The 24195-nt window shown below is 47.9% G+C and overlaps 1 protein-coding gene across 1 annotated transcript in view; it reads left to right on the plus strand.

Moving 5' to 3' along the window:
• Positions 1 to 24195, plus strand: part of UNC80 (unc-80 subunit of NALCN channel complex) — a 2521865-nt gene that overhangs the window by 295199 nt on the left and 2202471 nt on the right. Inside the window, exon 6 of the mRNA XM_086955549.1 lies at positions 10287 to 10360. Within this exon, the coding sequence (XP_086811675.1) occupies positions 10287 to 10360 (74 nt within the window). The remainder of the gene's footprint in view (positions 1 to 10286; positions 10361 to 24195) is intronic.

Here is a 24195-nt window from a genome sequence, read left to right on the forward strand (position 1 = left end):
AAGTGCTTCCCTCGTATCTCCTGTCGGTCCCACACCTCCTCAGGAGTATCGAAAAAGTATGCCTTTCCCTGGGACGGACCCTTAAGCTTTGCAGGATGGAGAAGCATGTATTGCAGGTGTAGGTCCATCAGCTTCCTCTTGACACCTAGGAACGATTTCGTTGCTCCTGCACATTTTTAGTGTAGTCGGGATAGATAGAAATCTTGGGCCCGATTCACAGAATGAACTTAAGACTCAATCCTAAACTTACTACTATTTTGGTATTCACAGAATGCACTTACTACTTTTGGTATTCACAGAATGAACTTACTACTTTTGGTATTCACAGAAGTTAGGATTTTGTCTTAAGTCTGTCTTAAGTCTGTCTTAACTCTGTCTTAAGTTTGTCTTAAAACAAACTTAGGACAAAATCCTAACTTCTGTGAATACCAAAAGTAGTAAGTTCATTCTGTGAATGCCAAAAGTAGTAAGTGCATTCTGTGAATACCAAAATAGTAGTAAGTTTAGGATTGAGTCTTAAGTTCATTCAGTGAATCAAGCCCTGTGTTATTATCAAAGCTGAGGACTTGTCGGTCTCTGGTTGACCGTAGAATACAGTCCCAGTCCTTGTAGTTCAGGATTTTAGTCATGAATGCCTGCGGAGAAGCCCCATGGGGGGGAGGCACCAGTGCCCTGTGTGCCTTTTCAATGATGAACACATCTGAGAGCCCCTCTGGGCACAAATGAGACCTGATCCACTGTTCCAGGAGCCCTTCTATTGACCTCCCCTCTGACCTTTCAGGGAAGCACAGGATGCGAATGTTGCTGCGCTGGGCCCGGCCCTCCGCATCTTCTGCGCGGCGCACCAGGGCTTTCGTTGTGGCGGATAGCTGTGACACTTGCTGTTTTAGGGTGACCACTTCCCCTTGAGGCCCGAAACATCCTCCTCCACTGCTGTGACTTTGTTGTCACCTTGCGGAGGTCAGCTGATAGAAGATTAGCATTGATGGAGACGGTATCAATCCGGGTCTCTAATGCCTTTCGGGATCGCTGTATAGCTGTCTGTAGCTCCGCTCGCTTGGGCTCCGCATCCCCACCACCTTCCTCCTCATCAGTGCCTGCTGTTTGCCGTGTTATGCGCTGTGGTGGTTGGCATGGCATAGTATATTGCGTAAGAGTGTTGGATGCCCCAGCACAAGCTACCTTATCCTTGCCCAGGGTTCCGCGCAGTGGAAACCACCCCAGCATGGTCAAGCAGCCTCACTCGACAAAGCACTCTATGCCTGAATTCTAGTTGTCCAGTCATCAACAGAAAAAGAATGTTCTCTTTGACAAGTCGGATCTTAAAAACCTTGAATATGGTGTGCCTTCTGGGCAGGAACAGCCATGCTTTATAAGACATAGCCAGCAAATTCCTTTCAGCCATCTGAGAGCCTTTCAGGGCATCAATGGCTCAAATAATGCATTTGGGCATTGGGCAGAAGATGGCTGGGTACGCCTTGCATGCTGGTTTGGACACCAAATGCTCTTTGGGCAGAGCTATTGGCACCTGTGTAGTGCCTGCAAGGCACAGCTGTATGTGATCAACTGAGTTTTGAAAGAATATCCAGGCATCCCTTATGGACTTGCCATTTTATGCTTAATGCAGTTTGGGGAGAAAGCTGATTCAGATGCTTTAACGTGCCCTCACAGGTTCAGGCTTAGTAGGTAGGAGGAAGTAAATAACATTTAACATTTTCATATACTGTCTTGTAGTCCCACGGGCGTTATCTGCAGTTCACGGTGGGGTTGGAGCACTTTCAATTTCCATGCTGCCCTTCAGCCATACCACAGCCTCTTGGGTGATATTGAAAATTGGTGCAAGTTGTAGCTGCTCACCTTTGGTGGTCGAGGAAACGTGTTCTTGTACTTTGAGGACAGCCTGCTCAAAGTTGGCTCACCACTGTCACTAATAGACCACCTCTAGATGATGGCCTAATTCCTGACGTCCTAGCATTTTCCATGAACAAGCCAAAGTCCCACCTGTGTCCGACGCAGAGGATTTCCTTCTTTGTGCCAGTCTTGGACATGGCGGCGTTCAAGGCCTTTCTGCCAATGTAAAAAGACCAGGACATTAAAGATATGATCCTAATGTTTCAAGATCAATCCTGGTACTTACTGAGGGTGGCTCTGAGACTTCATGGACTCATAACCTCATGCATCCTCTTTGTCCCGAACACCACAATATGGCATTGGTGGGTCCTGCAGTTGAGTCTCCAATTTCAGTGGCCCCAAAAGCAGAGCTGCCTCTTGAAATCAGTCCAGGTCTTGCAGGGGCCAGCTCAGGATCTTCTGTGATGGATGTCAGATTCCATCTTGACCAGCAGCAGGTCACTCTCCCTTCTCCACCCAGACTTCACAGTCATTGCTGTGGCTCAGGGGGCTTCACCTGAAAGAGGTGGAGAGCAGAGGCCTCTAATCCCTGCAGAATGCCCTTTCGGCAATCCATTTGGTCTGGAAAATGTTCCTGCTATCCCTCCAGGTATCTATTGCAGGTCCTCACAGACAACACGACCGCCATGTGGTCCTGGAAAAGGAAAAACTGAGTGGGGACCTGGGTCATGTGCCAGGATGCTTTATGCTTATGGAAGTGGTTAGACGAGCAAACATCTTTCATGTATCCAACCATCTGGCAGGGTCTCTAAATGCATCAAAAGGAGAGCAACCTTTCAACCCAAGTGGTCAGGGATATGGAATCACAAATACCAAAAGAACTCCACTATGTACACTAACAAAGGAACAATTACTCCAATTGCCTTACTTTTCATTAATTCATTCACTGTCTTCCATATAGTCATGAGTCATTTATTTTAAATAACCTTCATTAAGAAAATGTCATTCAAAATTGTATTCAGAAAAACACATTGGAAGTTACAACCTAATTCACTCAGACAGAGGAAATCGCATAAGTCTTAATCTGTCTTTATAATTGTACGCATCCATCCAAATTATCACTGTACATTTCTGACTTTTATTAGTCATACAAAGCTGTCCAGTAGGTAGATTGTGATACAAACATTTTGTTGACACATTTTGGTGGATTTATTTTTAGTTCCCACCTTCTTCAGGAAATGTGTAATTTTGTTATTGTCCTTCATTTAAAAATTAAACACACACAAGAGATCTAATTGGGTAATTATCTCAAATAGTGTGGGCACTGATAACGCCAATGATTCTAAAGAAAGTCAAAATGATAGCCTACGGGTGACTGAAGCCACATAATTCTTTAAGAGTGGAAGTGTGTGATCACTTTCTCTCTTTGACTATCATGGTAAAATCTTATCTTCCGCGATCTTCCTCGATGGAGAGTGTTGCACCATTACCATGAACCCTTTTGGTCAGGTCTGATCAATGTGCCCTGTTCTAAGGTACCATGTAAGTGGTACACAACAATCATACTCTCACTCTGAAACTTCTTTCAGTGTTTGCACACTATCTCAAGTGATTCTCTTCTTTCTCAGTGTGCCCCATAATGCTTTGGCACATCAGAAACTGCTTGAGGCTCGCCTTCCATTTGTTATAAATACATCTGTACACCATCTCCAAATACTGACGTCAGTTCCTTTTTTTCCTACATCTTCCGATGCAAATCTGTAGCAAGCAGTGGTGTCACTGACAGGCTTTTTTCCCTCAGGAAAATCTCCTACATTTGTATAAAGCATGCAGATATGGCCCCTCAACTGATAGGTTTCAATTCGGCAGATGTCGATGACAGGCAATCTGCCTCTGGTACCTCAACACCTCACATGATACTAAGTCATATTGCGCTAATATGAACGGCAATGTGATGCAAGACCAAAAACCTAAGTACGTTGTTGCTGAACTCCAAAAGAAGTCATGGAAGCAATCTCAATTCTAGTGGAAGTCAAAAGCACAATTGCACTTTCGCTCCCTATGTCTTTCTGAATCCGCACTACAATAAGGTCCAGGATTTAATGTAATTCATGTAAATCCCACAAAAAACATACGAATTCCAAGAATGGCTCTCCGATGTCCAGTCACTTGCACTTTTTAGAGACGCACAATGCCCTGGGTACTTCTAGGCCCTTTCAGGTGGGAAGTGGTTCCAATCCGACTTCTGGTCAAGTGGACGGCTACAGTGTACAAACTACGCTAACTGAGAGAAGCTATGGACAGAATTTTGAGAACCTCTCCAGAACCCAACGGAGTGCCTTTGGGTACTAAGTATCTGAGGTGGCAGCATGTTGGAGGCCCATCGATGGATTCCTCCTTGACTCTGACCGCGCAAATTGTCCTCCGTCTGATGTTTGCTCCATTATAGAGCACTGTGCTGCAGGCTCCTTCCCCGGTGGAACATCCAATGCCTCTTATGGTGCAAGGATCAATACAATAGGTAGTACCCAGATCTGATAGTCTTATCTGATTGGGAGGCTTAACCCATCCCAAAACAATGCTAGTACATATGTTCTCAACATGACCCACAATACTATGACAATATTGGGGCTTTTTGTGAGGAGCCCAATATTTTTGAGGACTTTTAGGATGCCAGTGGGTTGGACCCCTCCCCTGATGGTGAGGACCTCAGGGTCAACTCTTTACCCAGACCCCTACCACTACCCCCACAACTGCCACCAAACCACTTTAATTTGTTCTTGGCATTGTACAGTTGCATAGTGAAAGTTTGTATCACCTCAGATCACTCATTGCTCACAAGCTCAATGTTTTAACTCACCTGGGTCTCAGTGAGAACAGTTCTGAGGCTTCTGGGCATGTTGGCCTCCTGCATCCAGAATGTGGGCAATGCCAGGAGGCACATGCAGACTCTGCAGTGGGAACTGAAGTCTTGTGGGGCCTAACACCAAGGCAACCGATCAGACTCCACCTAGGTGTCAAAGGAGATTCTAAAATATCTGCAGCGGTGGCTGCTTGACTGCAATTGGACTAGAGGCAGACCCCTCACCCTACCCCACCCGAGATACCGATTGGGAAAGATGCATCGTTCCTGGGTTGGGGAGGTCATCTTGGAGAGGTGGAGGTCAGAGAACTCTAGGAGCTGGCAGAGGCTCTACTCCAAATCAACTTGTTGGAGTTGTTAACATTTTGCTTGGCACTGAAGGCATTCCACCCTCATCATAGGGGGGGGGGGGTGCAGATTCTCACAGACAACACAACTCCCATGTGCTACTGCAAAACACAAGGCCTGTGCCAGAAGGCACTATGTCTCTGGGAGTTGTTGAACACTCAGGGCATCTCCCTGATTGCCCAACATCTGGCAGGATCTTCAAATGCTGGGTTGGACACACTCATCTGCCAGTTCCTATCAGATCAGGAATGGCAGTTAAACACAGAGGCGGAGCAGGGCATTTTCAAGCAATATGAGAGAAACCTGTCTTGATTGATTTGCCACTAAAGAAATTGTCCAAACTTTTGCATGTTGGAGTTTCCAAGCAGTCCTCCCTAGGAGACACCTTTCTTCAGCACTTGGTGTCAAAACTCTATATGCCTTTTTACCCCTCCCTCTCCTGTCCAGAGTACGTAAGCAGATCGAGAGAAACTAGGCCCCAGTCATTCTAGTGGGACCGAACTGGGCTGGAGAGTATGGTATCTGGAACCTCTGGCCATGAGCATATGTCCTCCAATTCAGCTTCCCCTTCAGGAGGACCTCCTGTTGCAGCAACAGGGCTGGGTTTGCATGAAAACATACACAATCTACACCTCCATGTATGGAGATAGAGTGGCAGTTGATGGCTTTCAATCTTCTCCCCCGAAATGGTTGGTGTCATCCTAGCAGTCAGGCATCCATCAACCAAATCTGTTTACTCAGAACGGTGGGAGAAGTTTTCTGTCTGGTGTTCAACTCTTGAATGCACAGTTGTCTAATGTTCTCCTGTTTTGTATACTACTAGACCAGTAAGGCCTGGATGTGGCAACAGTAGAGGTTATCTCTTGGCCTTTCCGGCTTTCTTACGTTACATTTACCTGACCTGCCATCCTTCTTCAGTCACCAGTTGTGATGATTTTTGTGAGAGGGCGAGCCATATTTTTTTACCATAAAATCAGCAAGGCAAGTGTACGAACTCCAGGCATTATCTGTGGTACTGCCATATACATCCTCTGGTCCTCTGGTCCTCCATACGAATCATTATTTCTGTCCAAGGTAGTAGCCATCCACACAGGGCAATCCATCACTTTGAAGGCCTTCTACACACTGCCGCTTCCCTGCAAGGAGGAAGAAGGACTTCATTGTCTTGACCCAAAAAGGGGCCTCAGCTTCTATGTTGATCGGGCCAGAGGTTATTAATAGGAGGATTACCTTTTTGTTGGTTTCTCTTGTGCTAGAAAGGCAAAACGGGACAAAAGAGGACCACTGTCAGATGGATTGTTTTATGTATTAAGATCTGCTATAGGTTAGCCAAAAAACAGCCCTCAGAAGGCTTGCTTGCTTATTCCACTACAGCAAAGGCTGCTACCATTGTATTGGCAGTGGGTGTGCGAGTCATGGACATTTGCCAGTCTATTACATGAGTGTCCCTCCACATATTCATCAAGCATTACTGCCAGTATAGACTGGTTAGACAGAACAGGCACTTTGCCCAATCTGTCCTGCAGGATTTCCTGGTCTGAGCTATAACACAGTCTAATGATCGGGCAGTGTACTGCTTTGGTATCTATTCACATCATGAGGGATCTGCCATTGGAAGCCTGTATCAGAAGAACATTTTACTTACCTTTGATAGCGCCTTTTCTGGTAGAGATCTTATCTAACCGCAGATTCCTCACTGGCCCTCCCTCCTCCCCTTGTCTCTGGAATGGATTCATACAGTCCGATCTGGTGCACCTGCACACTGCACTATCTGATTTCAATTGTTCTGTGTTTGACGGCTCGGACAGAGAACAGAAAGAAACAGATGTCAGTGCGCTGAGGTAGCGTATATATAGAGATGAAGCCCCAACATCATACCCCAAGCAGACAGACCCAACGCGCAGCCGCACTACATCAAATGTTGACGCATGAGTAAATTGCTTTCAAGTTTCTGGATCCAGTATTGCACCTCTGCAAATTCACAAGGTAAGGACTCTGCAGTTCCATAAAGATTCTACCAAAAAAGGCGGTATGATGGTAAGTAACTTGTTCATCTATTTGTTTTTACCAATGTGATTTGATAGAGCTTTTTTATGCATAAAGACTTTAAAGATTTTGGAAGGATTTAGAGACTATTCTTCATGGGATTTGTTGACTTTTCCCCATGAACCAGTGGGGAATGTATGACAAATGAGGAACAGTAGGGCAGTGGCATAGTTATTAACTTGTTCAGATTGGAATTCCATTTTCCAGTGAGGAGTGGGTGTTCTCCTCCAGGAAAGTGTAGGGAATATTAGTGGCAAATGGCATATTTTACACATATTATGCACCAACGTTAGTCAAACCTTGGTAAAATTGAAAGATCGCTAAACATGAAGGTGGTTGGGAGATCTTCTTATATAACACTTGGTAAATTACGAGAACTATGTGCATTTTAGTGGCCAGAATGTGATAGGATGAAAAAGCAAGATGACTGGGGTTTGGTATTGTCTCTAACAATCTTTGTTTATCCATAATACATATTTTACCATACTTTGCTCTACAAACTACCACAATCCGCACCATCCCCCCAAGTGAAGACTTTGTAAGTTCTATTACTGCCCTGTATGGAAATCCACTGGCAGACTTCACAATTTGTTTACCAAAATTTAGAACTTGTATCAGAACTGTCAGGGGTCAGCGAAACTTGGTAAGATGCATGACATTGACTTTGAATTGCAGAACAAAATCCTTTGCCTAACAGTTCCATAATTTCTCTAGATCCAACCGTCAGTGTGTAATGCAGAACATGCAAGTGTGTTTTCATCATTTCATCCACTATAATGCCTTCTAGATAGCATTGTCAGCTGAGTGTGACGTTTATGTGTTGTTTCTACAAACCTCTACCTCCATGTCACTGTGGGCTGATCGCTGTAGTGGTATTTTGTGTGCACTTATACAAAGAATCACCTTTCAGTGGTATTGCTTGTTCTAATGAATAACCAGCAATGGAGTGGCCGCAGTCAGCATGTGTGTAGCAATCATCTCCATCTTATGAAATGCTTCCTGAAAAAGAACTTCTATTTGATGGTTTATTTTATACTTCTATTCCAGGTCAAGTGTGATTTTCATATCTATCACTACTTGTAAAAAATGTTGACAGAGTTTTTTTTAATACTGAGTATTGGGTACCAGTGACACCACAGCTTATTTTTGCTATCTTTTGGGTGGTTTACTGCAACATGTAAATATACAAATCTGCTCTATTTTGATAGACCATTTGTGCAGCACTAAATTGCTCTATATTGTACTTCTGGTGCAATATAAGTTACCACAGTTTTTTTCTAGTGTATATGCTTTTCCAACCAAATCACTGACAAAATATAGAAGGTCAGAATATCAACGTACAAAATTATCGAAGCAAGAATATCGACATCCTATCTACATTATGGTAAGTCCAAGAATATCCCCCAAAAAATATCGAAGTCAAAAATAATGTTGTTAAAAATATTTTGTTTTATTTAAGTTTAAACAATAATGTAAAATAAAGTAAATAATACATATAATTAAAATAAACATAGTTAAAAATATTTTAAAATGTTTAAAAATTAGAAGCAATATATATAATGTAAAAATAAATTCAACATATACATATAATATATAATATGTATATACTTACTGATAATTTTTAATAATTAATATAATAACTTATACATAAAAATATATAATATAAATTATAAATACATCTATACACATAAAACAATAATATAAATAAAAATTACATAAATGTATATAACACATTTTAAAAAATAGAATACTTTTCAATATTAATGATATACTACAATAACTAAAATACTACAAAAAATATTAGATAGCGGAGGTCATAAAATTACTAATTCAACTCCAAACAGTGCAACTGTAGGGAAAATGTTGGATAGCGCAGGGGTAAAAATTACTATTCCCACTCCAGGCAGTGCAACAGTAGATAAAGTGTTGGACAGCGTCTGGGTTAAAATTACTATTCACACTCCAGGGAGTTCAACAGTAGGAAAAGTGTTGGATATTGTAGGGGTAAAAATTACTATTCCCATTCCAGTGACTGCAACAGTAGGGACAGTGTTGGATAGCGTAGGGGTTAAAATTACTATTCCCACTCCAGTGAGTGCAACAGTTGGGAAAGTGTTGGGGTAAAAATTACTATTCCCACTCCAGGAAGAGCAACAGTATGGAAAACGTTGGATAGCATAGGGGTAAAAATTACTATTCCCACTCCAGTGAGTGCAACAGTAGAGATAGTGTTGGATAGCATAGGGGTTTAAATTCCTATTCCCACTCCAGGGGGTGCAACAGTAGTGAAAGTGTTGGATAGCGTAGGCGTACAAATTACTATTCCCACTTCAGTGAGTGCAACAGTAGAGAAAGTGTTGGATAGCGTAGGGGTTCAAAATAATATTCCAACTCCAGTGAAAGTAACAGTGTGGAAAATGTTGGATAGCGGAGTGGTTAAATTAACATACCTAATATTTAAATAATTTTTGTAAAATAAATAACATTACAAATTAATTAACAAAAAAATTAATTATAAATAACAATAAAATAAATTAATATTGACTTAAATAACATTAGATTACTTCCCACCCTATTCACCCATAAACATACAACCCGCTACACATTAAAAAAACACAAATAATTTAATTATCAATTAATACAAATTAATTACCAATTAATAATAAATTAACAACAAATTAACAATAACAATAAATAAAAAATAATACATTTCGATATTACTAACTTTGATATTACTTACTTCAATATAAAAAATAAACAATATTACTTACCTTAACACCTTAGCTGCGTGTAAACATTTCTCCCCAGTGCTGCGCTGTCCATTAGAACTAGTGTTGAATGGACGTTCAATGGTCGTGCGCAGCACTGGGGAGGTAGCGCTGCTGACGACCATTGGCCGTCAGCAGCACTTAAGGGGTTAAGGTCGATATTCTGGCCAACGATATTATTGACATCGATATTCTGTCCCTACGATATTAAAAATTTGATATTAGTGTAGGTCGCTATATTAAAATTATATTTTGACTGCTCACCTTTCCGACCTCCTCTGAAGAGTATTCAGGTGTACTATACATGTTCAAGATTTTCTAGAAACATATAATGAACTTATGTGAAATATTGACTGTTATATGAAAATATGAACTTATTTTAGTTTTTGTTGGATATTTGTTACTTTCAGCCAAGAGAAGTTCTCCAATGAACAGTCCAAACCAATCTTCGGAGTCTCCACATGCAGATGTTGGACAAACTGAGGTACCATTGATCATAGTAGAGTATGATAAATATGGAAACACTTTAGAGAGAACCTCTACCTTGAAATGTGGTGGGGGTTACCTTTGTTGGATATTTGTTACTTTCAAGCACGAGAAGTTCTCCAATGAACAGTCCAAACCAATCTTCTGAGTCTTTAAATGCAGATGTTGGACAAACTGAGGTACCATTGATCATAGTAGAGTATGATAAATATGGAAACACTTTAGAGAGAACCTCTCCCTTGAAATGTGATGGGGTTTACCTGAGTAAAATAAACCTAATCTGCACAAATAGTTTGCGTCAAAAGAAAATGTAGTTACGAAAACAAAGCCTGAAGCCCATGCACTGGCCATGCTCCCTCACCTTCATCTTTTTGACATGATAAATGGAATCAGTTTCTCTCTGTCTGTGTATTACATGTGAATGTAATACGTTGCCTTTGGGCTGTGGAGTGGCTGAAAGGTCAAACTTCACCTCTCCTTGGCCCATCATGACTGGCCCAGTATTCTCACACCCAGATTTTCTTGCCAGTCAGATTGCTTCGGGAATGGGCTACATAACAGTCCTGACCCATTTGCCAGCCCCCACACAACCATCAGCCATGGCACGGGGACCATGTAATGCTGTCCCCTATAAGGCAGCATTCCCATTCCCTACCCACCCTTCTCCCATGCCCCCGCTTGCCCCACACACTTTTATCACCTGCTAGTTCAGGTGGTAATTGTGTGTATTATGTGTCACAGAATACCTTTTGGAATACTGTATGGTAAATCCAGGTCATCACAGTTCAATCCCAAAACGTGATGAGAGGAATGCTTGCAAAATGTCTAAACTACTGGCAATCTCTGTGGTTAGCATTTATACTCTTCATTTTTCTCCCACTGTGCCAGTGTGGCCAGAGGCCCACCTTATGCAAATCGGTACTGACCCTGCTCCTCGTGGGAAAATCCCATTCTAAACTGCCCTGTCAGGGATCCTCTATAGGGGTACACACATAAATCCAGACCAGTTTCAGCCTTAGTAGGCCTCATCAGTGAGGTATGGTTTGGATCATGTGGCACAGCAGTCAGAGGATGAACCCTTGGTCATGTACTCTTTTCCACTTAAGGCATTACATCAAACACAAAAGGTGGTAGGAGGAGGGTGTGCAAATGGTCTGCACCACTAGCATTGTTCTTGGTAGCATTCCAAATCAATATTTTTCACAGTTATGAGTTAAATCTCCCGTTCAATGGAGCTGTAATCTAACTTGTAATTGCACTGTACAGGCAGGCTTGTTATCACATTGTGCCAGTAATTACAGCTGCAGAGTTTGCACCCAGCAGCAGGTGAAACACTTACTCTAAGTGTGTTTCCACCACACAAATCTGCCTCTGGTAGGCCTACTGAAACATTCTATGTCAGCCATGAAGCATAAAGCACAATTATATTTTTCCATATGCTTTGGGCTATATATCAATCTGGGCTTACTTTAATCCACTCATTAACATCTGAATCAAACCTTTAATATAATTTATAATAGGAGAATTCACTATCCTCATCCAAAATTGAACACTCTTCAGTCTGATCCTTTTTGGGTAAGGTCACACTGAAAACATTTATGGATATATTTAGGCCTCAGAAAATTCATGTGTAGGTCTATCGCTTATTGAGCTACACATCCCAAAACCTTAAATCATTTGTATAATTTTTATATCCTTGTAACAGCGTGCTGAGCGAACGTCCTTGATGCACCAGTCCATTGTGTGGGTAATATGGTATGGACAACAAATGGGACATTTTCATACGAGCCAGTTTCTCCGAAAGGCTAGCAGAATTGGAGCGGTATTAGTCATATTAGGAACACCACGCTATGTGCTTGAATCTGTTACACTGAATCTTTACAGGCAGGAGCATGTGAAGTGCCATACAGAACTTCTGTACTTGACTAGGGCAGCATGGTTGTTGCGAGAGGAGGTAGCCAGAGGCTGCAGTTTGGGATTTCGGTTAATGTGAACATCAGTTCACTGACACTGATTCTTCTCATTCATTAAAGATTCCAGTCCTCTTCATCCTGTCATCTCTCTTTGTCATTCTCTTTTTCAATATTCCTCTCTCCTCTCTTCCTTATCCTCTTTCTCTCCAATGAGTATTTATGTACAGAAAAAATACTATAAACAGTTTCCTGCTCCTCCTTAGGGGATTAGGATTGAACCCCACTTCTTTCTTCTTTTTGTATCATCCTTTTTCCTGCTTAGCTTTACCTATCTGCCTTGTTTTCTGTGTCAACCTCTATCTCAATCACAACGCTGAAATGGAGCGTTGTGATTGGTCTGAGTGCCATGGTTTGACACTCAGACTGGTACAGGGAGGCTTTGCATGTTTCCCACCAGGCTGTGTAATGCCGCCTGATGGGGAATATGCAAAGTATGCAGGACAGCTTGGCTGGCCCTCAAACAGTCATGCGCAATTATGTATAAACTTTGTTTATTGCGCTGCAAAATCAGTACATCATACCAAAGTGCTTTACAGGCTGGCGTGGCATCAACATTCAGCTCGGCCAGCGTCAATACAGCTTTTAAGAAAGAGTTAACACAGGGAAAAGGGAAAAAGGAGAGCTTGGACATATGCGTGTTGTGATCCCTGCCCCGATGCCCAGGTGCCCTTAGAGCGTCTGTAAAGCACCTGCGACGGTGACATTGAATGGTAGGGCATCGTATCCAGGTAGCTGCATCTGCTATCGGGTCCATGTCCAAAAAGCTTAGTAGTGTCCAAATAGGGGAGAAAAAACCAAAACTCAACGAAACTTCCCCGTCCCTGCGACCCCCCTGCCTACCCGCCCCCCACCCCGGTTACAGGTCCGTGTTCCTAATTCGCAATAATGTTCTCTCAGGCCTCAGTGTTCGTAACAACCGGCTGAGACAGCCGCAACAGGCGTAGGTATCTAGGGCAGGTCACTTCTCTAAATTCGAAAGCCAAAAGTGTCAAGAAGGGCTGCCACAGTTCCGGATATTTTTCGCCCTCCCCCTTAGCAATCAGGGACAGTTTCTCCATCCCCAGGACGTACCAGAGACGATGCAGCCAGCCCTGAAAAGGGGGGATATGTGTGGGCCGCCAGTAAGTGAGTATATTCTGTGTCGCCGATCCCAAGGCTATAGCAATCAGTCGTCCTCTGTGGGAGCGCAGGGGATAAGTGATGGGGTTGGGGGAGCCCAACAACACATAGGCGGGGAATCTCGGGATGGTGGTGTCCAAGTGTAAATCTACCTCGTCTAGCACCTGAGTCCAGTAAGCCTGCAGGTGAGAACAGCCCCATAGTAAATGTACCAGTGTACCCCTTTCCCCGCAGCCCCGCCAGCAGAGCGCATCCCTTTTGTGGTCTATCTCGTGCAATTTTTCCGGGGTGTAATACCAATATGTGGCCAGTTTAGTGAGAGTGTCTGTCAGTCCCATGTGGTGTGCAGAATGACGGGCCCTATAACAAATGCCTTCCCATTCTTTATTACTCAGTGCGTGCTCCAAATCCCGTTCCCACCTCGCCCGTCCTGCGTTGTGAATGTGTGCGTATCTGCCCATGAGCATACGATAAAGATCTGATGTTAGGCCCCGGTCATTCTTCCTAGAAAGCAACCAGTATTCATAGTCGCTGAGTCTGCGGTCAGCCCCCGATCTAACAGTGGGCTGGAGCGCCCAGTGTCTCACCTGGAAATAGCAAAGGCGTTCCTCCTCCGGAAGACCATATTCCCGGCGGAAGGCGTCAAAGGGAATTGCTCCTTTCTCAGCATAGATGTGGGACAATACTTTGCAACCCGCAGGGCCCCACTTCGCAAAAGCCCCTGTATCCATGCCGGGACCAAAGTCCGGGTTGGACACCAGAGGTGTCAGCGGGGATGGGAAGGACGTTAGGTCATGTGGTATGTTCACCTGGTCCCAGACTTTTAGGGGCGTCCTCGTAATGAAGGAGGCATAGAGATTCGGGGGTCTGTGGTGCTGCCGCAAGAAGGGCACTTCTTGCAAAGTGCGACCCGCCACTGCCTGGTCCTGGAAGATCCAGTGCTTCTCCGATTCCCATTTGCTCCACTCCACTAGTGTTCGTAACTGTGCTGCTTGGAAGTAGAGGAGCAGATCTGGGAGGCCCAGCCCTCCTTGTTCAGGAGGCAGCATCACCAGGCGCAGCTTCATGCGTGGACGCCGTCCATTCCAAATGAAGTTGGCCAGTTCCGCCTGCGTTTGACGGATCCACCCTTCCGGTGGCCGCATAGGTACAGCTCTGAATAAATACAATACTTGCGGCAGAATTGTCATTTTTATCGACGCCACTTTGCCTAGCCACGACAGGGGAAGGTGTTTCCATCTACCCAACTCCGACCGTATTGTGTTCCTCAATTTCGCATAATTCAGGCGGACCATACCGTGTAAGGTCGGTGCCAGTTGTATGCCTAAATACTGGATCGCCTCCGACGCCCACAGGAAGAGGAAGAGGCCCTGTAGGAATGTCTTCGTGGACTCCTCTAGGGAGAGGTCAAGTGCCACGGATTTGCTAAGGTTAACCTTAAAACCAGCCACCCCTGCAAAGGTGTCAAGTACCGCTGCGCAGGCAGGAAGGGACTCACGAGGGGAGGAGAGGGACAGCAGGACGTCATCCACATATAGGCTGATGGTGTGTGTAAAGGCTCCCATCTTGATGCCGCGAATCCCCGGGGTAAGTCGTATCACCTGCGTCAAGGGTTCCATATACAGGGCGAATAATAAGGGGCAGAGGGGACAACCTTGCCGTGTGCCCCGTTCTATAGGGAAGCGGGCGAGGGGTACCCGTTGACCCGTACTGTCGCTGAGGGCCTAGAGTAGCAGTTGAGGACCCAAGCACAAAAACGCTCGCCTAATCCGGCCCGCACCAGGACCTGCTCTAAGTATGGCCAATGGACGCGGTCGAAGGCCTTCTCCGCATCGATAGACAGCAGCATATATTCCCCCTCCGTACGCGTGGCTTTTTCGATGAGATGTAGTGCCCGTTTGGTGTTGTCGATGGTCTGGCATTCCGAGAAGAACCCAGTCTGGTCCGATCAACCTCAGCATCAGTGGGCCAAGCCTCACGGCGAGGATACTGGTATAAAGCTTCAGGTCGATATTGAGAAGCGAGATGGGCCTATATGCTGCGCAATTAGTTTTGTCTTTCCCCGGTTTAGGGATCACGGAGATGGTGGCATCTAACAAGTCCCCTGTGATAGCCCCGGATTCCGAGAATTAATTGAATAGGTTGGTAAGCAGCGGCACCACCTGGATGAAGAATTTCTTATAAAAGAGAGCTGTGAAGCCATCCGGCCCCGGGGCTTTCCCCAGCCGGAGCCGGGAAATGGCTGAGATTACCTCCTCAGGCCTTATGTCGCTATCCAGGGCCTTCGCCTGCTCAGCGGTAAGTGCTTGTAGTTGGGCAGAGTCCAAAAAGGGAGCACTCGCTTCCAGATCTAGCGTATCCCCTGAGTACAACGAGGTGTAGAATGCGCTGAATGCGGCTGCGATGTCTCTGTCTTCCGTGGCCAGGCCACCTCCGGTCGTTTTGATTTCTTGTACTGTCTGGTGCTGCCGTTTCTCCCTGAGAGCCTGACCCAGAAGACGTCCGCATCTATCCCCCCCAGTATAGTACATGTGGCGCACCCTCAGTGCCGCGAATTCCGCTCTGTCCTGGTCTAGCGCACCCAATTGTTTCCTGGCCAGGGTTAACTGTCTCCATATCCTCGGTGCGCACGTCCTCTGGTGCATGCCCTCCAACTCCCTGACCTCCTGTGTTAATTCTTCCCTCTTCTCCGCACGTGCTTTGTTCTCTGCCGCAGCTAAGGCTATGAATTCCCCCCTGAGGACTGCCTTTAGGGCCGCCCAATGCGTGGTTAGGGAGGTGTCAGCCGTGGCGTTGTGTAGCAGGTAATCGTGGATTGCCCCTATTATTTTCCCCGGCATCTCTCTGTGATTCAGCAGTGTGTCCCGCAGGCGCCAGCACCGGGGCGGCCGCTGCACCGGTGGGAAGAGGAAAGTGGCCAACAGTGGAGCATGATCCGAAAGGGATGCAACTCCTATCTCCACTGCGGAGGTCAGTGTACGGAAGGAAGTAGAGGCCAAGAAGTAGTCAAGCCTGGCGTAAGTGCGGTGTGCACTCGAAAAGTATGAGTAAGCCCTGGTGCCCGGGTGGAGACTGCGCCAGAGATCTACCATGCCTAGTTCTTTCAGTCGCGCCAACCCACCCGCCGACAAGGACCCGGCATGTGTAGAGCGCTGCGCTGACCTATCTAGGGCAGTGTTGAACACTAGGTTAAGGTCCCCTCCCAGCAATATGTGTCTATCAGCCTAGGCTGCCAGTATGTTAAGCGCGTCGTGGAAGAAAGTCTCCTGTCCTTCATTAGGGGCGTAAGCCGAACAGACCGTAAAATCAGATCCTCCCAGTGAGAAATGGCACGACAAGAGCCTCCCCTTGATCTCCGCTCCCTGTCTCAGGACCCGCCCCCGGAACCTTCTCGCCACCAATATAGCAACCCCAGCTTTTTTGTGTGGTGCGGCCGAAAAAAATTGCTGTGGAAAGGTGTGTGATTTCATACGTATGCAATCCTTCTGCAGTAAGTGCGTCTCTTGGAGGAGACAGATGGCAGCCTGTGAGTGCTTGAGGCACGAGAGTACCGCCTTGCGTTTGATAGGGTTGTTGAGACCTCTCACGTTCAGTGAGAGGATGCGTACCTCAGTGGAAGCCATAAATCATCATCCGTACCCTTCTCTCCTGATCACCCACGTGGACCCCTGATGTCCATCAATCCTCCCCGCCGTGCACTGGAGCCGGGCTGAGACATGCCCAGCGAGGGCTAGCCCCATACGGCCTGGAATGCCCATTTGCCTGTCATTGCGAAACTCCCTGGACCTGGAACCCCCCCTCGCCCACCCACAACCGGAACTACCCTTGCACTGCCCCCTACCCCCCAACTACCCCAAAGTGAAAACCACAAAACAACGAGCCACCAAAGTACAACACTGTCCCTCATCTCTCACAGATGAGTGGAAAAAGCAGGGGGATGTGTCCGCCTCCATTGGGAGTCCTCCCGCCGTCAACCGCCGATGCGATCCATAACCAGCCCGAAGGATCCCGGGCCCCCGGCTCCCGACCATCAGCCGTTATCTGTTGCTGTTAGTTCTGCTGCTGCCGTCTCGACTGCCGCTCTCTGGCCTTTGTGAATCTCTTCCTGGGGTGGACGACGCGGCCTGCGTCGCCGTTTCTGCTGTCGCCATCTGTTAGAGGAGCCATTTTACGGGACATTCCCGGACTGCGAGCCGCCCTCCGGGTCCGGCTCCTCAATGCCCAACAACCGGCAAGCATCGGAGAGGGACCGCAGCTGATGTAGTTTATTGTCCCACTTGAACATCAAGCGGAACGGGTGCCCCCAACTGTAGGTGATGCCAAGTCGCCTCAGTTCAGTAGTGACCGGTCTGAACGACCTGCGTTTTTCAAGGGTGATGGCGGCGAGGTCTTGAAAGAGCTACGGCGAGTGGTCACCATACTTGATGGATCTCCTCTTTAGTGCGAAAGTCCTTGACACACACCAAAATATCTGCTGGCAGGGCACCAGAGACCCTGGGCGGGCCCGTCCGGTGCGCCCTGTCCAGAACTATAACGGAATCTGCCGGTCGGCCTAAGATGTGGTTGAAGAGGCCTGTCGTGAACTGAAAGAGGTCCGCTGTGTCCGGAGTATGCTTCACTCCTCGGATTCGAATATTATGCCTTCGAGAACGATTCTCTAAGTCTTCGACATGTGTTTGTAAGTCAACTTGCTGATCGTGTATGCGGATAATTTCTTGCTGGAGAGCCTCCAGCTCGACATCACGGCTGTCGCTCTTTGTCTCGAGGTCGGCTACACGCTCCCCGATGGCGTCCGTGTCCCGCCGTAATTCTCGAATCTCATCCTTTAGTTCCGTCTTAAGGAGTTGAAGGTCCTCTCTCAAGCCGCTAAACAGGGACTCCAAGAAGGACCTGGTGACAGTCTCATCCGTGCTTTGGGAAGGTTTGCCCGGCGAACCAGCCACCGGCTTAGTGGGCATCGCTTGGGCTCCAGCATTCTGAAGATCGGTTTTCTTCCCCATAATGGCGGGGGTCAGCAAGTCCTTAATGGTCCTGTCTTTGCGCACCCTGCCAGCGGCCATGCCCCTCGGGCCCGGTATCAGAGCTCGCCGGGTCGATAAGGCGTCGCAGCTCTCAACTCTAGGCCCTGTACAGCGGTAGCTTAGTGACCAGTCTCCTCGGGGCCCCGTAGTGTCCACTCGAACGTCTTGCTCACGCCTCCAGGGGTTCCCTGAGGATTACAGGTACTCTGGAGCAGGCCACGCGGATGTCCACCCACACCAAGAAGCGACAGTAGTGTCCAGTTTCAAGCCATGTGGTAGGGCGCAGGACCGGGCCAATTCACAAAATGGCGGCGCCTAGCTCACCAGACTCCGATGATCACGAGGCAGCCGGCTACCCCATCAGCCAGGGGCAGCATGGCGCGCTTAGGGGGCCGTGTTGTTGGGTCCTCTCGATGCCCCCGCTGACCCGCTGCCACCCACCGCGCTCGTGGGAGCCCCTCTATACACCTGCGGCTCTCGGAGATCGTGGGGGGCAGGGTTCCGCACCCAACTCTTGAGCAGGAGCTAGGCCGCCATGGTGATGTGGTGTCCCAAGCAGGGGGGACGCAGGGAGTATGTCCAGGCAAGGCGCTCCACCGGTCCCACAAAATGGCGGTCCGGAGCGGCAGGCCAAGATCGGGGGGCACGTAGAAAGCGGTGCGCTGTGCGATGTCCCCTGACGCGAAGGCCAGCTCCCTCCGGGCGGACCGGGGCCACAGTCTATTGCCAGTGCAACGCGGGGGGTCGACCGCCCCCCACTCCTCACCTGCGGGGCCCCACCGGCCACGAGTGTTGTCGCCGCTCACCCGGCCACCGCGTGCCAGCGGCCAGTCCGCCACCCAGGGAATCCGGCCGCACCACCAGGCTGAATCGGCAGGTCCGCAGAAGCCCCCGCTAAGGAGCCGCGGGAGGCCTCGCGCACAGCCGCGCGGGTCGGACCTGCCCTGCCCGCCGGGGTCGCCGCGGCGTTGGCTGCCTGACTCCGCCCCTCGCGGCCTCGCTGTTGTTCTTTCCGCTGTCACAGGCCGCGTCTAGCCTGACCCGAGTCGGCAGGATCCTGGCGTCACCGGGCCGCCGCAGCGTCTCTCATGGACACCGGGGCATTGATGTCGGGTCCGGGCCCCCCGGGGAGTCACTCGGGGCCAGAAGAGATGCGGTAGTGGCGATGAAACGGCGGCCAACGGCGGGAGCTCGACGTGGCACGTCTGCTCACACCGCCATCTTGGCCACGCCCCAGTCATGCGCAATTAGAGAGTGTGAACCACTCCTCCCCCTGCGCTGCCCAACCCTGCAAGCCACTGACTTCCATAGAAAAAATACAATGATAATAATGATACGTTATTACCATTTTATTTTTCCTTTGGAGCAGTGGGGCGATGCTCCTCTGCCTTAGTGGAGGAGCGCCACTGCATTCAAAGCCAGTACTCTGGGTCATTGTTGAAGAATGTATCAAGGAGCAATACATCATGGTTTTAACTAAGAATGAAAGATTTACCGCTGCATATATTTCACTACGTTAACCACTTTATTGCTAAGCCATCAGACTTGCTAAGACTCATTTGTGGGAGGGCATGGAGAACACACCTTTTGAATTTTGCCCATCCTGTAATCACAAAATGTTTTGGTTAGACCCTCATAGGCCCTGTAACATCTGTCTACCAAGCGACCACAGCGAAAGTGTATTTTTGCCTTAGCGGGACTGCCCGAGTTACTGACACTGATGGTGGGGAAAATGGCATTGGATAAGTGGCAGAAGGCTGAGTGCTCAGGCAGCAAGAGATGCTTATTAAACAACTGGAGTCCAGGATGAGGCGTGCTGAGGCGTTCTGAACGCGCTGGAGTCTTTTCTGGAGTTTGGCTGTGGTTCCAGCATAGAGGGAGGTGCCGTAGTCCAGTCGGCTGGTGACGAGGGCCTAGGTGATCTTCTTCCTGGTTTCGGTGGGGATCCACCGGAATATCTTACGTAGCATGCGTAGGATGTTGAAGCATGACGAGGAGACGGCGTTGACTTGTTTGGTCATGGAGAGGGAGGAGTCCAAGATGAAGCCCAGGTTGCGTGCGTGGTCTGTTGGTTTGGGTCCGCTGCCCAGGGCAGGGGCTACCAGGAGCCGTCCCAGGCGGAGGGGGAAGATCCCAGGATGAGGACCTCCGTCTTATCTGAGTTCAGTTTCAGGCGGCTGTTCATCATCCACTCGGCTACGTCTTTCATCCCTTCGTGTAGGTTGGTTCTGGCGGTGGCTGGATCGTTGGTGAGGGAGAGGATCAGCTGGGTGTCGTCGGCGTGGGAGATGATGTTGAGGTTGTGTTGGCATGCGATGGCCGTAAGGGGGCTCATGTAGATGTTGAACAGCGTGGGGCTGAGTGACGATCCTTGTGGTACGCCGCAGATGACTTCGGTGGCCTCGGATCTGAACGGGGGAGGCGGACTCTCTGTGTTCTTCCGGCGAGGAAGGAGATGATCCACTCTAGTGCCTTCTCCTGGATTCTGATGTTGTTGAGGCGCTGCACTAGGGTGTGGTGGCAACTTGCTGATCGTGTAGAGGTCCAGGAGGATGAGGGCCGCTGTTTCCCCGTTGTCGAGCAGGGCTCGGATGTCGTCGGTGGCTGCGATGAGGGCGGTCTTGGTGCTGTGGTTGGCCCGGAAGCCGGACTGCTAGTGGTCGAGGGATCCATTTATCTCGAGGAAGGTGGCCAGCTGTCTGTTGACGGTCTTCTCAATGACTTTGGCAGGAAAAGGAAGGAGCGAGATGGGGCGGTACTTTTTGAGGTCGGTGGGGTCTGCTGATGGTTTCTTCAGTAGGGCGCTGAGTTCGGCGTGCTTCCAGCTCTCTGGGAAGGTGGCGGTGTCGAAGGAGGCATTGATGATGTCCCGTAGATGGGGTGCAATGACGGAGTCGGCCTTGTTGAAGACGTGGTGAGGGCAGGGGTCAGTTGGTGATCCGGAGTGGATGGAGTTCATCGTGTGGATGGTGTCTTCGGTGTTGACCGGGGTCCAGGCGCTGAGGGTGGTGGTGGGGGGCGTTGGTACGTGCGTAGGTTGCGTCGGATGTGTGCTGAAACTGTTGTGTATGTCTGCGATCTTGCTGTGGAAGAACGCGGCGAGCGAGTTGCAGAGGTCTTGCGAGGGAGTGATGTCGTTGTTTCCGGCGCTAGGGTTCGAGAGCTCTTTGACGATGTTGAAAAGTTCCTTGCTGTTGTGGGCGTTGTTGTCTAGTCGATCCTTGAATGCGGTTGAGGGCGTTGTTGTCTAGTCGTTCCTTGACTACCATAACAATAAAGTTTATGGAGAAGGGATCGCCCTGGCCGCATCCTAGCACAAATGCTCCGACCCCCTTATGCAAAATCGTACGTTACAGAACTCCATTCCGCGGCATGGACTAAACTCACAGACCCACTACTGATACAGAAGGAATTTTTTACTTATTTTAAGGCACTATACACCTCCAGACTAGGGCAAGACCGTTCCGGGCAAAAGTTGTACCTGTCCGAGATAGCATTGGTATATTTGGAGAAATTTATGCAAGATTTTCTGGCAGAGCCCATTACAACGGACAGCATAAATAAAGCCATTGCAGCACTGAACCCATCCACAGCCCCCGGGTTCGATGCATTTACAGGCAAATTTTACAAAACTTACATAGACCTTTTGATCCCCCGACTTTTAGATGTTTATGCCGATGCTCTGGAAAAGCAACAGCTCCCTCCAACCCTACGAAAGGCTGTTATTATTTTGCTCCCGAAGCCCAGCAAGGACCCACTACACTGTAGCTCTTATAGACCCTTATCATTGTTAAACTTAGACTATAAAATCCTTGCCAAGGCGTTGGCATGCTGACTATCACTACTTATGGAATCTATAATATCCCCTGCGCAATCAAGTTTCATTTCTCACCGTTCCACTGCCTTCAACCTCTGCACCCTCTTCAACACCTTACACAGAATTAACCCGGAAGTCCCCGCAGCGGCAATCCTACTTGACACTGAAAAAGCTTTCGACTCCCTAGAATGGCCCTTTTTTCTATCCATTATGCAACACATGGGAATGCCCCAGGGATTCGTTACAACCACTGCTTTGTTATACACACAACCTACAGCTCGGCTCCGACTGAATGGCACTTTGTCAGCCCCCTTCACACCATCACGTGGCACAAAGCAGGGTTGCCCCCTCTCCCCTTTATTGTTTATTCTAGTGATGGACCCACTGACCCAGACACTTTCAAGAACAACATTTACACAGCGGATTGCAATTCAACACAGGCCAGCTATTGGTTTCCCTCTATGCAGAAGACACTGAGATCCTCAAACGATCCTGGACCCTCTCCTTAGAGAGATCCTTCAATTCGGTACATTCTCAGGATTTGGGATGAATTGGCACAAATCAGTCATATTTCCCCTCATGGCTAGCACAACCAGGTGGGTCCCGGAATTCCCTTTAGACTGGCATGAGGACTCTGTAAAGTCTTAGGGATACATATCCATCATGACACGGACCAAATTATACGCCGTAATTATGGAGTGGCCATCTCTAAATTGGAACACAAATTGACTCCTGGCTTAAACGTCCCCTCTCCATGGCGGGACGAGTTGCACTGGTAAAAATTATTGCTCTCCCAAAATTTTTATACCTGTTTCACAACATACCAATCCCACTCTCCAATAAATTCTTCAATACTCTGAGGTCGCACCTGATTAGATTAGTTTGGGGCAGCAGGAGTCCCAGAGTAAAATGGCAGGTGATGACACTCCCCTATGACCGAGGAGTGTAGGGGATTCCGGATCTTCAACTATACTTTCTGGCCGCCCAATGTAGTTTTGCGCAGACATGGTACCATCCAGACGCAAGGATTACATATCTACGCCCAGAATCTGACTTTGTTCTGCCTAACACACTTGCCTCCTTACTGCCCACTGGCATCCCTAGCAACCCCACAGACATATAGCCAGTTTCCACTACCAGTTCGGCATGGCTTAAACTGTGCCGTATCACTCGCACTCAAACACTGTACTCCTCCTCGCTCCCGCTGCCTAATTCCTCTGTCCTACCTATAAATAGCGAATAACTAGTACAAAGGACATGCAATACATTTAATATGTCTACGATGGAAGACCTCTCTCCGGTTGGCCACGTTTTTGATCCAGAAGATATGTCTACTTTTTCCGATGCCACATTCATGGATAGATTTGTTTTGGCCCATCTACACTCTGCCCTACGAGCCCAGCTTCCTGAATACCTATTAGAACCTGCCTCATTTCCCCCCCTAACATTGGTGATCACCTGCAACACCGGGTTCCATATAATATCCCACTTGTATAGGGCGGGCTCTGACTTGATCCCAATGGATGATGAAAGATTGTGTAGTGCATGGTAATTGGACTTAGGCAACCCAATCACTGACGAACAATGGGTGGCCTGCTGCGGAGTTACTAGAACAGTGTCCCTCAACAGCAGACACAAATTATACACTAAATTTCTGTATAGAATTTACGTGACACCTGCCCGCATGCACAGAATAGACCCCGACAGACCACATTGCTGCCAGCGTTGCCATCTCCGCAGGCCGACTTCGCACATCTCGCGTGGACCTGCCCGCGAGTCCACTCCTTTTGGGAAGCAGTACACATACTTTTAAGTAAAATGATACAGATCCCTCTAGTGCCTTTGCCCGAGATTGCTCTCCTGGGATATGTGGTCCAGATTCCCATCAAAGTGCATAGGTTCG

Source organism: Lissotriton vulgaris, chromosome 2_1, assembly GCF_964263255.1.
Source record: "Lissotriton vulgaris chromosome 2_1, aLisVul1.2, whole genome shotgun sequence".
Lineage (NCBI taxonomy): Eukaryota > Metazoa > Chordata > Amphibia > Caudata > Salamandridae > Lissotriton > Lissotriton vulgaris.